This window comes from Procambarus clarkii, chromosome 9, assembly GCF_040958095.1.
Source record: "Procambarus clarkii isolate CNS0578487 chromosome 9, FALCON_Pclarkii_2.0, whole genome shotgun sequence".
Classification (NCBI taxonomy): domain Eukaryota; kingdom Metazoa; phylum Arthropoda; class Malacostraca; order Decapoda; family Cambaridae; genus Procambarus; species Procambarus clarkii.
Window position 1 is genome coordinate 20215222 of NC_091158.1, and position 15544 is coordinate 20230765.

At 37.8% G+C, this 15544-nt stretch overlaps 1 protein-coding gene across 2 annotated transcripts in view; it reads right to left on the reverse strand.

Annotated features, from left to right (window-relative positions):
* The window catches only part of LOC123766281 (uncharacterized), a 126387-nt gene continuing 110843 nt past the window's right edge, over positions 1–15544 (reverse strand). Inside the window, exons 15-22 of one of the 2 annotated variants that reach the window (XM_069321254.1) lie at positions 15134–15460; positions 13193–13225; positions 9888–10022; positions 9053–9163; positions 7769–7944; positions 7473–7642; positions 5296–5412; positions 1–4445 (exon numbers count right to left, since the gene is read on the reverse strand). In XM_069321254.1, the coding sequence (XP_069177355.1) occupies positions 4293–4445; positions 5296–5412; positions 7473–7642; positions 7769–7944; positions 9053–9163; positions 9888–10022; positions 13193–13225; positions 15134–15460 (1222 nt within the window). In that variant the 3' untranslated portion in view covers positions 1–4292. The remainder of the gene's footprint in view (positions 4446–5295; positions 5413–7472; positions 7643–7768; positions 7945–9052; positions 9164–9887; positions 10023–13192; positions 13226–15133; positions 15461–15544) is intronic. The other variant, XM_069321255.1, reaches the window with a different exon arrangement.

The following is a 15544-nucleotide window of genomic DNA, read 5'->3' on the forward strand; positions in this document are numbered from 1 at the left end:
TAATTTAAAAATGTTTATTGTAAGTTAATAAATAATAACAATATCACAAAAACTATGCCCACCAAACTTTGGCATGATCTATATACTGGGGCATGAGGTTTTATGTAATGGGACACAAGGCTTTATGTAATGGGGCATGAGGCTTTGTGTAATGGGGCACAAGACTTTATGTAATGGGGCATGAGGCTCTATGTACAGGTGCAGTACTGAAATAATTGCCCACAACATGAACACAATGATGCATGACTTGGTGATAATTGATGAGACATGAGATCAGTGAATCATGAACAGAAATATTACCATGATTATCTTACAATTAATAAGAACATTACATAAGTGACCAAAACAAATACCCACATCCAAGAAATAAGTGTGTGAACTCGGATGGTATTAGATGGAACTTAATTTTCTATTGCACATGTGATAAAATGCATATAGTTCTTGATCAGTTGTAATAACAGTAAAAGATCGTCTATTTCCAAATAAATTAATTTGTTTCAAGACGTAATCTACATTGTGGGTGAGAGAGATTCGGTTCAACTTTATCTGTGAAAACGGCTACACGATAAGTTGTACTCACTGGGGCTGTGAAGACACCATACCCATTATGAGTTGTAAGCAACTTCACAACACTTTCACACAAAAATAAAATCAATAACAATTTAATCCTTACATACTCTTAAGAAATTCTTCCTATTTAACCGGAAATGTAATACTAAAACATTGCCATATTGGAGAAAAAGATTGAATTACAGTAATGGATTTGTTAAAAGGAGTTCATCTCACCTGCATTACATCAGACATAAATGCTAATGCCCAGCTCCATTGCTATATACTGTACTGTATTCAGTCTAACTTGTATACTGATACCACTGAATAGTTCCTGCCATTAAGGGGTCCAAGTCTACTATGCTACCAAGGGGGCCCTTAATTGTATGGTGTTGCCACCTAGAGGTCCTAAATGGTGTGCTATTACTGCAGTAACAATAGGTCCTTAACTGTATGCTGTTGCCACTAAGGGATCCCTATGTAGCACAGTTGCCACTAATTAAGTCATTTGTATACTGATGCCACTGAGGGGTACTTGTATATGGTAGTCACCAAAAAGAATCTTGGTAGCTGTGCTAACAAGGGATGTCTATGTATTGGCTGTACATGAGTTAGCTGAATAGGTGATGCGGTAGGTTGATATAAGTACTGATAAGAGTAATGGCCCACTTGAAAAAGTTATTTCTCATACCATGTTACGTTTTCTGATTAACAAACATATGGCTTCACCTATTTTGTAATACAAATTTTAAAATGAGCTGCAGGAAATACTGCATAAGCAGTAACTTTGTAAAATACCGTAATTCAGTTAATTTTAATACTGTACATACATATTTGGATTTTATTCATTCATCAACATTACTCCATTGTCCACTTTATTATGGAAAGGAGCCATCAGCCAGGTAAAAAGAAATAGGTGAATAATACTGTATAGTGATTGCAGTTGTGGACACTAAAAAAATCACTCGTCTATTCATATGCCTGAAATACTTCGGTGGCTTCAGGTGATGTAATTAACTAATATGAATCCAACAATCTGCTTGTATCCTATGTATGTATGTATGTACTTCAGCTTAAAGGCAATGTTTATGCTTTATATATAGTACTGTATCATGGATAAACAAAAATGATTCTTCCGCAAATTATCCACAACAGCACTCTTCCTCTTCATAAGACCAAGTATACAGTGTTCCTTGTAAATTATCCTAAGCTGGACAATACAAATGTATTTATTCCATTGTTGAGCAGTGACTTGAGTACTCATTTATCATGTCTGCCCATCATCTGTCAGTCTTCAGTCATCCTCCTCCTCCTCTCATATTATTGAATTCACTTGAATATACAGTACATACTGTTATTGAATATACATATTGTATATTATTGTATGAATATATATTGTATATTGTATGAATATACAGTACATACATATACTATATACATAGTACATACATATTGAATATACAGTCTTTCATCATTCATTCAACATGCTGAAACTCTCTCAGTATGCTAGACTCATTCATGCAGTTTATTGACTTTTGTACTCTTTACACTCTTTACATTCCTTACTCTCTCTTCTAACATGTTTCATAGATTGCCATTCCTACTGCTCCAATTCTATATTTTTCACATTCATACCACACTATTATGCTCACTGGCATAATACCATTAGGGTTAGTGGCCCCTCAGGTAAATCAGGTAAAAATACATATTCTACTATTAACACTTGTTGCTGTAATAAATTAGGGGACATTCTCATTCATAAGTAATATTGTTAAGGTTATGCCAGTTTTGACTTCATACATGACAATTATTTGTGCACAGTTGCACAAGTAGTCTCCGTGGTGTAGTGGTAAGACACTTGCCTAGCGTTCCGCGAGCGCTATGTCATGGGTTCGTATCCTGGCCGGGGAGGATTTACTGGGCGCAATTCCTTAACTGTAGCCTCTGTTTAACGCAACAGTAAAATGTGTACTTGGATGAAAAAACGATTCTTCGCGGCGGGGATCGTATTCCAGGGACCTGCCCGAAACGCTACGCGTACTAGTGGCTGTACAAGAATGTAACAACTCTTGTATATATCACAAAAAAAAAAAAAAAAAAGTGAGTTCAAAATGAACCTATCTATGACATTTCATGCAGTTATGTTAAATGAAGAATCAAAGGTGTTTCAGACTGGCCCAATTTGGAACTTGGTATGGCAGAGAAACCAGGTTTGTGCACATCAAGCAAAACCTGCCCCATATATACCCTGCATGACTTTAGTACTGCAATGGTGTCTTGGGGATCATAACCTTGGGTATTGTAACCTGGTTTCTGCTCCAGTTTTGAAAATAAAATAGGATTTGATGAAAGTTTTATATAAATCGCAAATTATTTGAGAATCAATTTGATAGAACTCGTTAGTTTTGAAGCAGTGTGCTTCATGTTTGGTTTAACATTTACAATGTCAAGTAATGGCACTCTATGTTCCTAAATTTGCATTACCAGTCACATACTGTATTTTGTTGCAAGGTGTAAAATTATTGCAGGTTTTCACAAAGTTATGTGACAGTGACCGATATCTACTTGGTAATTACTATTTGTAGCAGCCTTGATGGGACAGGAAGCCACCCGCTTGACTATTGTTATAACATCTTTGCAATCTGAAGCACTTCTGATGAATGTGTAGCACCTTTAGGGGTCAATCCAATGAAGCATAAATAAAAAATACATTCAGTGTACAACTAATGTGAAATCTAACATTTTCTAGTGCATAATTTTACAAATAAATGATTATTATTATTATTACTGTATTGTCAATAATTTAGTTTAATTGCAACTTTTGATCCTTCAACACAATGCCAAAAATGGGATATTTTACTTAAAAAATCTGGATAAATTGAATAACTTAATATGTTTAATATTAGCACATTGTGTTGAAGGATGATAACTCAGAAGCCACAGCATATGTAGATGAGTTCACATCACTTGTGGTGCGAGCGTCCTAAATATTTTGACTATTTTTTTTACTAGAGGTGCTATGGATTACATTGCAGCTTCTGTAATGTCATGGTTGTAATGCCCTTTAATCACTATAAAAATTAATGATGGAAAAGAATAACCCCATCTTGAAACATTGCAACTGTAGACAAATTAATGTCTTGTTACTTGATTGTCACACACAATTATTTTATCTGTTCCAGTCAATAAATCCAGATGTCTTGAGCTGTCCACGCTTGTTGTTTTTCTATGATTTCTATATAATTTTGTCAACTAGGTAACATAGTGATCAAATTTCCAAGATTACTTGGAGTATCTCAGGTAATTTCAGAGTGTTCACTACACTACAAGACACTTCCATATAAAAATCTGTGACTACACAGTACTATAATTTTTTAACAAAACTCCAAAGATGGTGGGCTATTATTTGGTATTCTGGTTAGCTTGTCTGAAGATAATTATTGCTAACAAGCAGCTGCAGCTAAGGGTGGTACTGGCCAATAACAACTCACATGTCCTCACTTGGAATATTAAACAAGGCACATACATCACTGAGTATGGTCACTTCACATGTTGAGTTACACAATGAAGTAAGGTCATGTCACCAAATGAGGCCACATTGAGTAAGTCGGTAGAAGTAAATCATATTACTGTACTATATGAAAAAGTAGGTCGGTTGATCAGACACATACACAAAAAAAATCCATTCAGGACCACATAATTGGATGAAGATGTACCAAAAAAGGTGCGATGAATTGTAATATCTAGCCACAGTTCCTCTCGTCAGATCCATCAGAACATTCGACAAAACCATTACAGATACTGGTACGGGGAAGACACTGGCCGAGTGGACACCGACGACCCTCACACCTCACTGACACCGGCACCACCCTCTCATTCTTAGTCAGCTCCATCACCTTTGGGAGATAAATCACACACTTAATCCACTATTTTTAACCTAATGGCTCAGAAATATTTTGTTCCCACTGAAGGCAGAAATGTAGGTAAACAATTAATATGTTTTTGTATTTTATAAACAAAATTTGTTAGATAATGACCTCTTTGAAAACCTGCAAAAATAAAATTCCTTGTGAAAACCAAAGCACAATTGAGTATTTTATAAAAAAAAATTATTGGTCATGTATTTTAAATACCAGGCTATAAATGCTCCCCTGGAGAGGGATCATCGTTGATAGAACCAAGGAATTTTATGTAATTTACTTGCAAAATACAATAAATTTAATTCTGTATTTCATCCTCTAACACTTATTTCTGTTCTCATCTTGTTTGTTATATGTATTCATAATAAAAAAAGAAATACTACAGTATTTTCATATCAATAATCATACCACTCAAAATGATGAAAAAGAAAGAGATAAAATAGGTAATAAAAATGTTAAACCTATTAGACTTATTCAGGTCTCTCAAGACCAATGACTGACCTTTCTCAGAATGCTACATATAACAGTTGTCTAATTCCTACATACCTATGTAATGCTAGGTGAAGAGAGGCATCAGCTGAATGAAAGTTTAGCCCAAATGTTTGTTCTGCCATGGAAATTGAAACTGGGACTTTTCGGGTGTGTTCCGCCTGCACTGACCATTATGCCACCTTATTTAAATAAGGAGCCAAGCCCAACTTTTAATTTTAACTTAAAATCCTCAATATAAATGTAAATCTTGTATTGTTACAATGATTTTAGTGGAAAAAGACTGATAATATATAGGATAGAGTAGGTTAAGTGTAATATACAAATAGTACAGTACCTGGTTCATCCAATCAAGGTATTTGACTACCTTGGTGTAGACGCCTGGGCGGTGTGGGCGGGCACATCCATAGCCATTGCTGGTCACTCCTACCAGCTGCCACCCACCATCAGGCTCCTACAATATCACACACCTCAAGTTGAACTACCGACTTTTCCCGGGATGGAACCTTACAATAGTTGATTAAAAGCAGTAATTTATTTACTGCTAGGTGAATAGAAACAGTTGGAGAAAAGAAAAGTGTTCAACGTTTATCATAGTGAACAATAATTATAAATAAGTTTTGCTATGAGATAGAATCCAATAATTTTTTATACTTCACTAAGTATTGTCACATTGACATGTGTTAAATGTAAACAAACTGCTGTGAAAAAGAAGAAACCAGTAACCTAGATCTGGATGCAGGGCCCAGGAAAAAACTGAATCAAAACACATACTCGAGGAGGCAGGGAGAAACCACAGGAATCAGAGAATCTAGATTGGGAAAGCTAGGAAACACAGGGGCCATGAGGCCCAAATCTATGGAACAAGGCAAAACACCATAAGTGTAGGAAAAACACACCTCTTGGGGGTCCAGGGGGTTCGACAGAGAAACAGAGAAGAAAGACCAAGGTCCAGAGAGAATTCAGCAAAGAATTTGGAGTGCAGACCCATATAGCAATCTTCAAAACAGAAGGGGTAGTACAGTAAAATCTTCCCAGAAATGGCCCAACCTGGAAAACTGGGGAAGAAACTTGACCAGATCAGATAACCCCCCCCCCCAGAATACAAACTTGGGGAACCTGGGGAACAAAAAGGGAATATGATGCTCCCAACAGGTAATCAGGTTAACCCCTAGGATGCCTAAAGCCCCCTTCCTGAAAACACAAAGCAAACTACCTGGGTGAGGTGATTTCAGGGTACACCACCTACAGATGCCAGCCATGGGAGTTGGGCAGCCAACCAGTGAACATGGTGCTGTAGCCCCAGAAAAAACCTAAAACACCCAAGAAATTATACTATTCTCCAGAGAGGTCCAAGAGATGCCCTTGTAATATCCTTAATGACCTGGGGTAAACCATTAGTGATTGGGACACACAACCAAGGAATCAGTGAACCCCCGAATCTCTTGATGAAGCAAAAAAAAAAAAAAAAAAAAAAAAAAAAAGAGGGGGCCCACAGAAGGAAACCAAACAAAACAACCTAACAATTTCGGGCAGTACAAAATACAACTCTGGGGACCCAAGGCAATGACCTTGGGACCTAGAACATAGGGTCTGAGAAACTAGAACACCTCTATAAATGCACTTGGAGAAAGAGGGGGGTACACTTCAAGGCTGTAGGGAAAACCCTGGAAGACCTGGACACTAAACAGGAGCACAGAGGAGCCCCACAGAGAACCAGAAAATATGCCCAGAAACCTACACAAATCGGGTAAACCACAGGCCATTGAGTCAGGGCACACAATTAGGGAATGTTCATGGGAATATACCCAGAGAGCTGGGGGTATATTCCCCCTGAAAAAAACAAACCCAAGAAACCAGATACATGCCAAGAGAAGGGGATGTACCCAAGAAATACATTGCACCTAGAGAGTATGTATAAGACCACCTTCGGAGGGCTTGGGCAATCTCCTGGGACACACACATGAGGATTGTTCTTGTGAAACATAGGACACAAACAGAGAACAGTACAAAACACTTGGAATGTGGTACTGTGGTGTGGGTGCTTAGAGAGTGGTCCAAGTAGCCATGAAAAACTCCTGGGAAACTTAAAAAGCATACCACCAAACAGGAGTTGCACCTGAGGAACAGAAACATGTGTGAGCCTGGAAGACAGGCAACATATGTACCATTGAACCCCAAGCCTATGTGTGGAAACTGAGGCACACCTTTGAATATGTAAAATTTACATACAAGGACCCAGGGAAGCAACCAGGGGTCCCTGGGTACCCACTTGAGGATCAAGCGTACAAGAAGAATAGTGGTCAATGGAATGCAACCGGTAATACATCTGTCAAAACCCCCAGGAAAGATAAAAGTATGTGATAATGAAGGAACATTGTACCATCATTGGAGCACACTGTTATGAACAAGTTCTATCAATAAGAGTCTGAAGTGCTAAGTGTCCTGGGTGCTCCTGGCCAAGTCATTGCTCAGAATTGCCTACATTGCAAAACACAAAAGATGAGTATGTACCTGACACATGAGAGGTCCACCAGAGTCACCAAGACAGGCATCCCGCCCTCCTCTGTCATATCCTGCACAGAACATGTCATCAGTGATGCGGTACAATGGGATGAACACCGTCCTTTTGCGGCACTCTGATGTGGAGATCAATGGAACCTGCACCTCCTGAAGTGTGTCAGCTGCAAAGAAACAAGAATGATAATAATGATAATTAAAGTTGATAATGACTGATCATGATTATAATCGGCAAAAACCCTATTACATAATATGCTATAGCCAGTACAAATACAGTACAGTATACTAACGGAATATCTTGCCAACTTCGAAGAGTTGTCCCCAGCCGACAAGAGTGCAGAGACGGCCTTGACGAACAGGGGCACCGGGGGGTGGGAGACAGACAGGCCTCACATAGTCTGTGAACTTGACAGGTTCTTCTACTCTCAACAGCGAAATGTCATTAATGAATCCTGTGTCCTCGTACCTGCCCCACACACAACACTGTTATCATCCTGTTTTGCAAGCCTCACCATAAAGGTAATAATAGTTATGCAGATGAGGAGTCACAATAACGTGGCTGAAATATGTTGACAAAACCACACACTAGAAAGTGAAGGGCCGATAACGTTTCAGTCTGTCCTTGACCATTCTCACAATCGACTTGAGAATGGTCCAGAACGGACTGAAACATCGTCGTCCCTTCACCTTCTAGTGTGTGGTTTGGTTAATAATAGTTAATTTAGATATAACAGAATTCTGCTTGAATGGTTCTGTTGAAATGCTATGCGTGTTAGCTGCTTTGTAAGAATATACAATGGCCTATAGACACCCCCATGTAGTTGGAAGCAGTCCATGTCTACCATCTACCAGGTCAGGCACAACTTCTCCAGGAGGAACAGAACCGGCCTCTATGTGTATTATAAGACAGCTGCACAGTACACTGCACCCCAGCCAGCAATGATACTACTTCTTACCCAAGGCCAAACAGTGGTAGGAAAAAACCCAGCTGACCCTTAGGGCGGGCAATCACCGAGCAGCAAAAAACCCTGCGGAGGTAGTTCCTGAACAGTTTGTGGAAGGTAACCCCAAACTGCAAGGGCAGTACTTGCAGGGGCACCTAGGGAAGGTGGCCCTAGGCTCATGCAGCCCCAGTACTTCTGGAATTACTCCTTTCTTGCACATCACCACACAGCAGAATAACACCATATGGCACAGCACTGCTCGAAGGATGGAGCCAGAGTCGATCAACTGCCACTGAACACAACAGCCTCAGAACTGGGGTTGGGTAGCTGGCACAGGAGGGACACACTAGCAAGTACATATAATGGGCATCTGCTCTTGTTTCTTTCTGATCTAAAAATTTCACTGCATGATAGTAACGAATGATTTTATATAATAAGTACAGTCATTGGTAAGAATTTTACAGAATTTTACTATAGAGGATGGTCCTTTACATTATCATCATCAAAGTACTGTACATGTAGAGTACAGTATAACATTTAACTATTGTTTATGTAAATTTGTGGTCCAAAATCTAAAAACCAAGATGTCATGTATGCACTTAATGATCTTGAAAGAGAGAGCGCACTTACTCAGGATGTATAAAAATATGGGTGATGTGTCTGAGCTGTTCGTATGGTGAAGGGAATTTTGTGCCACGTCGCAGAGCCCCAAGCCGTGCCACCCAGTAGTTGTCGGTGGCCCTGCAGAAGGAGGAAATATTAGGTACGGCACTATCCAATACATTATGGTTTTGTATGCACATCTCCAATACACACATACTCTACGTTGGCCCCAGAGCTGGAAATGACTTAGGAGAATACACAAAAAAACTGAACCTCATGTCATTAGATAGAAAAATCAAGAGAGACGATTTCAAGAAACACAATACAGTATACTGGAGAGAATCTACAAAATAGACAGATGGGCTGATGTCTGGAGAAGACAGGGAAATAAACTGCTCACATATCTCACTGGCAGCTATCCTAACTCTCTCCTCCTTTTACCAGTCAGTCTAACAGATATTACATCCACAATTCACTCACTTAAAACCAAAGCTGGAACATTAGTGAAATACCAAAAATACCATAAGCATATAAAGGTGCCCACTCATGCCCTTGCACCACCCATAGCGTAAGATATAGCTGAAGAATAACACAAGGTGTTTCATTACTAACACTCCTACAAAATAAATCTTTATATCCTATTTGCCTTATTTGGAACATGTATGCATTAATTTTTTAGCTTAAATTTCTTACTAACCATGGCTCCCAGATGTTTTTTGCAATCAGACTCTGCAATTTCAACACCATCCAGCTGATATCCTGTAACTATCCATTACTTAGTCTCCGAACCTAACATTTGTCAGCATAAACTGCATCTGCCAATCTTTTGACCATTTCAAAACCCTGTATTCAGAGGACCTACCCGAAGAAGCAGTGGCCAGCAGAAACGAGCCATCGGCTGTTGATAAGTGTTGCGCCACATTGATATTCTCCTTCCTTATAGAGCGCAGCATGCCACGGCCAGGATCCAGGACCGCTGTTATTGCCACCTACAATCCTGGACATACAATGTATACAATTTAGTGAATATACACTAATACATGTGAAAGTATGTATATCTGCATACACTTAAGTAATTACATACACTATTTATTTATGATAGAACCACAGAGGTTTACCATGAAAGAAATGGTTGGGTCAATTGCAATTTTCTGGGCCTAAAAAATGGATTTTGACAGTCTCACACAAGAAATTGTTTTGGAAGCTAAAACACTATGGAGTGGCAGGAAAATTTCTGACATGGCTGAAAAGTTTTCCCACTGAAAAATAAGGCCAGTAATCAGATGCAATATTTCAAAACTAAAGAAATGTAACTAGTGGAGTACCACAAGGCTCAGATCTAGCACCAGTACTGTTCAGTGCCTATATAAATGATCTTCCGGAAGGAATACAGTTTTACAAAGCTGTTTGCTGATGATGCTAAACTATTAGAGAAGATAAGATAATTATATGATTTGTCATGCCTTTCAAGAAGACCTGGACAAAATAAATATATGGAGCAACACTTAGCATACGATAAGTTTATCATGCCCGAAACGCTTTGCGTAATAGTGGCTTTAGGCATTGTATGTACTAGCTCTACCTATAAGTCAACCAATCTTTGTAAAAATTTATTGTATGTATGTACCTTACCTAAATAAACATTTTATTTTATTTTATTTTATTTTATTTTTTATTTTATTTTTATACAGAATTAATGTGAATAAATGCCATGTTATGGAATGTGACACACACAACCTACAAATTATGTGGAAAGACATTAAAAACTCTGCCAAAGAAAGCTATCAGAGGTGGTTCTGGATAGTAGATTGTCACCAGAGGACCACATGAAGGACATTGTGCAAGGAGCCTATGATATGCTTTCAACTTTATAATCCCTTTTAAATACAAGATGAAATACCCCCAACCACAGTGAGGTTTTCCAGAGGCCATTGCTTTCTGTCTCTGAGGGGGGCCAGGTTCTGGCTCATGGTCCCCGGTAGGCTGAACTCCATTGACTAACCTTCTTGTATATATATAAATAAATAGATAAATAATTAATGCCCTAGATTAATATATCGCATATTAGCTCAATAGCTCCAGGGAGCCGAAGGGGCTCCCCACAGAAAAATATTAGAAAGTTGACTTTTGCAAATATAGTGGTAGACAGTTGGAACAGGTTAAGTGAGAGAGCGGTAGATGTCAAAACCGTCATTAGTTTCAAAGCGTCATATGACAGTATTCTGTACTGGGAAGGCAGGACACCACTAGCATAGCTTTCATCCTCTAACTACACTTGGGAAATTGCATACACATATACTGCACAGATCTACAGCACAGGTCTTGTGCATCTCCCTATGATTTGTCTTGACCAGCACTTAGCTTGGGGACCTATGAGGGAACCTCCCAGGATGCTTTCTGTACTTATTATTCAGTCATTTTTGTCATCTCTGGGGACGAGAGAGCATTGCTTCTTTATCCACTCTCCTTCCCCCAAACTGCCTAAATGCATGCTTTCATTGCAATATTTTGTTAAAAAACATTTTGTAGTGATTCAGAAGCAGCTAATAAGTATTGCAATATTTTATATTACAGTACTAGTACTTACATTTATAACTACAGGTATGTTTAAATTAGAACAATTGAAGGTTCCTGCAACCCCACTACAGTTGCTGAGATGGATTCACCTTAGTCAATCATGAGGTGTTATAATAATATGATTTGATTTGATTTGATTTGAATATGCAGCTGCACTTCTCCTGCCGCCATAATTGTGAAAAATTAAGTTAATTGGTGAGAAACTAAAAGCCTTGCAAACAACAACTATCTTCCTATAATTAAATTTTTTAGCACATGGCATTTATTCATAACATAAATTTTCTTAAAACACAAATTAGTTTTGGTCACCACATTGATTTTTTGCTTAAAAATAGTGAAACATAAATAGAAAGTAATCTTACAACAGTATTTAACATACCATAAGCCAAGTCTACTGTTTCATCTCAACATGTAATGGCATAAGCAGTTCTTGAAGAGCAATGTTGAGAAATGCATTAGTCTATTAGGAAGAGTCTAACACATTCAGTATTAATCAAATCCATAATAAGATTGTCATCAAGGCTGCCTATCTTTTAGTACAAGAGACTAGTAAGAGGAAGAGCTGAGGGAAGAGTTGAGACAGCAATAACAAGAACCATTCTGTAAGAGGAGCTACCAAGTGCCATAACATGCTGAGGGAAGTTAATTCTGATACCCATAGTAAGGATCATGTATTTAAATAAGAAGAATTGTATGCCGGTGTGACCCACACCATCATATAATGTCATGTGATGGCCAAGTTACTATAGTTGCTCAGGCTCTGCCACACCTTTACTCTCTCATTGGAAGAGGACAAATTATGTTTTAAGCTTATTCATTAGTGGCTACATGCATGTGTTAATGACTGTCATTAACAGTTGACCTTCAGTCTGTTAGTTTGTATGGTTGTGTTAGCAATAAACTGTTGATACTATTAAATATATTATTACATACAGTACATTTAAATACAGTAATTATAATATTCATGATTAAACCTAATTCTAAATTATAAAAGAAAAATTTGCATTTGGGCAAAAATATTTTTAGGACACTACTTTCCGCTACATTGATTCCTAAAAAAAAGTACGTACTGTAAAATAAATATTTATTTAAAGTATCTAATGCCAAGTCAATAAGAAGGATTTTTTATCCTTTCTAAAAATTATACAATTAATGATTTCAACATGGTTTAATGTGCTGAAATCATATTTGGGATTACAATTATAGTATAGACAGAGAAGGAAAGCCAAGCAACTTGTAATGCAATAAAATACATGAATGTGTAGAGTGGAGCTCAGAGGACAAGGCTGAGTATATAATCCAGACAAGACTTGATTATAACATCACACTTAAGACATTCTGGTAATCGGTATTTATTTAGATCCCTATATAAAATACCTCTCCAACTTTGCAAGAGGTTGCACTAAACATAATTATCTTGCAAATCAAATCACAACAGAACGTTTTGTTGGATAATTTTGTTTTGAGTCATGACATCACAACCAGACAGGATCCTGACCTGTTATTCTTTATTTTACTAGTTATTTTATTCTAGTTCGTTCCCAGTAGAGAGGGCTAATATTGGGGCAAAGCTGAAGAGTGAGTACCTACCGTGCTTGTCGCAGACTCCCACTTCTGTAATACCTGCAAAGTTCAATGGTAGAAGGAGTATACATCAAGAAGAAGAAACCTACAGGGAAATTACAAGAACGGAAGAGGATTATGAATTAATTATAAACAGACAGGCACAAACTGTTCAATGTTTTCCACAACTGGCAATATGTTAACCTGTGACTGCAGTAACTTTAAACTGTTATAATTTAACATTTTTATCTAAAAGTATGATAACATGATGTAAGAAATCTTTTACAATTGCCAGTATGCTTCATAGAGAATATTATATATAGACACAAGCAAATGTCAAAGCAATATAATTTTAACTGGCATACACATCAAGAAAATGCTGCGGTTTGATTCACACCAAAATTTTGACACACTTTGCTCACACTGATAGATGAAATTGATCCAAGGTGAAATTGATCCTCACATAAACATCCATTTAGTTTATGCAGCTAGTGCTAGACACAACATTTTTCTTTAAATTTTTATAGCCCATATATAAATTCTGGTGGCATAAAAAATTATGATATTGATCCAAGGTGAAATTGATCCTCACATAAACATCCATTTAGTTTATGCAGCTAGTGCTAGACACAACATTTTTCTTTACATTTTTATAGCCCATATATAAATTCTCGTGGCATAAAAAATTATGATACAATGCACAAAATGTGCTCTTGGGAGTACTTATCACGAGAGAATTTTTTAGTAAACTTCTAAAGTTTCATTGATAGTGGATTTGTTAATGAGTAAAGTGCCAGCATTTCCTTTAACAAAAATTTGGTTTTAATGTAAAGCTCAAAAAGTATGTGCTACTATTAATATGAATTGCAATACAGACAGGAAAGATAAGTATTGTTAAGTCTTGTGCATCTCTGTGCATGCTAGTGTAATTACCTAAGTGTTTTTTTTTTTTTAGTGTCAACACACTATCATGCACATAAATGCATACTAGTGTGTTATGAGGCTGAAATGATACAGATTGTCATTTCAACTATTGCAGTGAGAATAACGTGTGTTTGATGGTCTTTTGTGAAGATAGAGACAGTCATGTATATCATGTTAGTGATAGTTATAAAGACGTCAGATGAAGCGAGAGAGAGAGAGAGAGAGAGAGAGAGAGAGAAGATGCTCAAGTCTTGTCCGGTGATGAACTAGTCCACTACTGTACAATAGTTACCCGTTGATAAGGTGATATGCGAGTCTGCCATATTACTTATCTTCACACATCATCTTGGTCGTCATCTTTTTGTTTTCTAATCTCAGTCCACTGTACACCCACTAAAAGTCATTCTTTAACAATACCTGCATGCACCCTTAATGCCGCATTTTACATACACCATATGCTAACATCTCTCTTATCGTGTCCATTTGGTCTCTTACTTTGTTAGATTTTGTTGTACTATGCTAATGTAGAGTATATGTGAAAGGATCACATTTTTAATTTCTATAAATAAGTAAAACACTGGTTACTAGATGTGTCGTACATAATATTAAATCCCTCAATCCTCATTATCAGCATTTGAGCTGTAAACCCATTAGGCATTGAGGTATGACTTTGTCCCTATAGTCAGTATCTGATGTGTGTAGTGTGGCCAGTCATATTAAGGGTACACTGGCTGGGTGACTGCACAGACAGCCTGGACTTTGGCAAAGGAGACCTCCCTCAATAAGCTTAACATGTAAACTGTCCCCAATAATGGTGTGCTGTATACCATTACTAATTCCTCTGGACACTACAACTGTTAGAAAATTTCTGGCTCTATTAATGCCTTGACTAACAGTAAGGATTAATCACAAAATATCTGCTACTATATTCCTATACTCGGATGTTAAAATGTTGAACTCCATGAAGTATGTAAACCTAAATTGACGAAGAGAAAGTCAAGTACCTTGAAGTCTGCATTAATATAAGTGATAAATACTAATTACCTAGCACGGTGGCTGACAGCACGAGGCCTCATGCCACACTGGAGGTTAGAGCATGTTACTCTCACCACGTCCTTCTTTGGGCAACTCGTCTTTTCGAACTCCAGCGACAACCTTAAGTCAGTGGCAGAATCTCCTTCATGGGACAGTGATCTGGCACGTGATGGCAGTGTAAGCGAGTTTGTGACATGAATTTCAAAATAAGTTGGAGTGGTGGCAATGGATGGAGCACTTGTCCGTGCCATGGTGGTTGGGAAGCTGGGTGGAAGTCGAGGAGCTGCCCGGGTGATCAGTGACTGGTCTTCCTGCCGCTCTACTCGAGTAAAGTCGCTGTTAAAGTAAATAAAAAATATTAGGGGAACTATAACTGACATTACTGCTATTATGCAGTTTTACAATTATTAGCAAATGTAA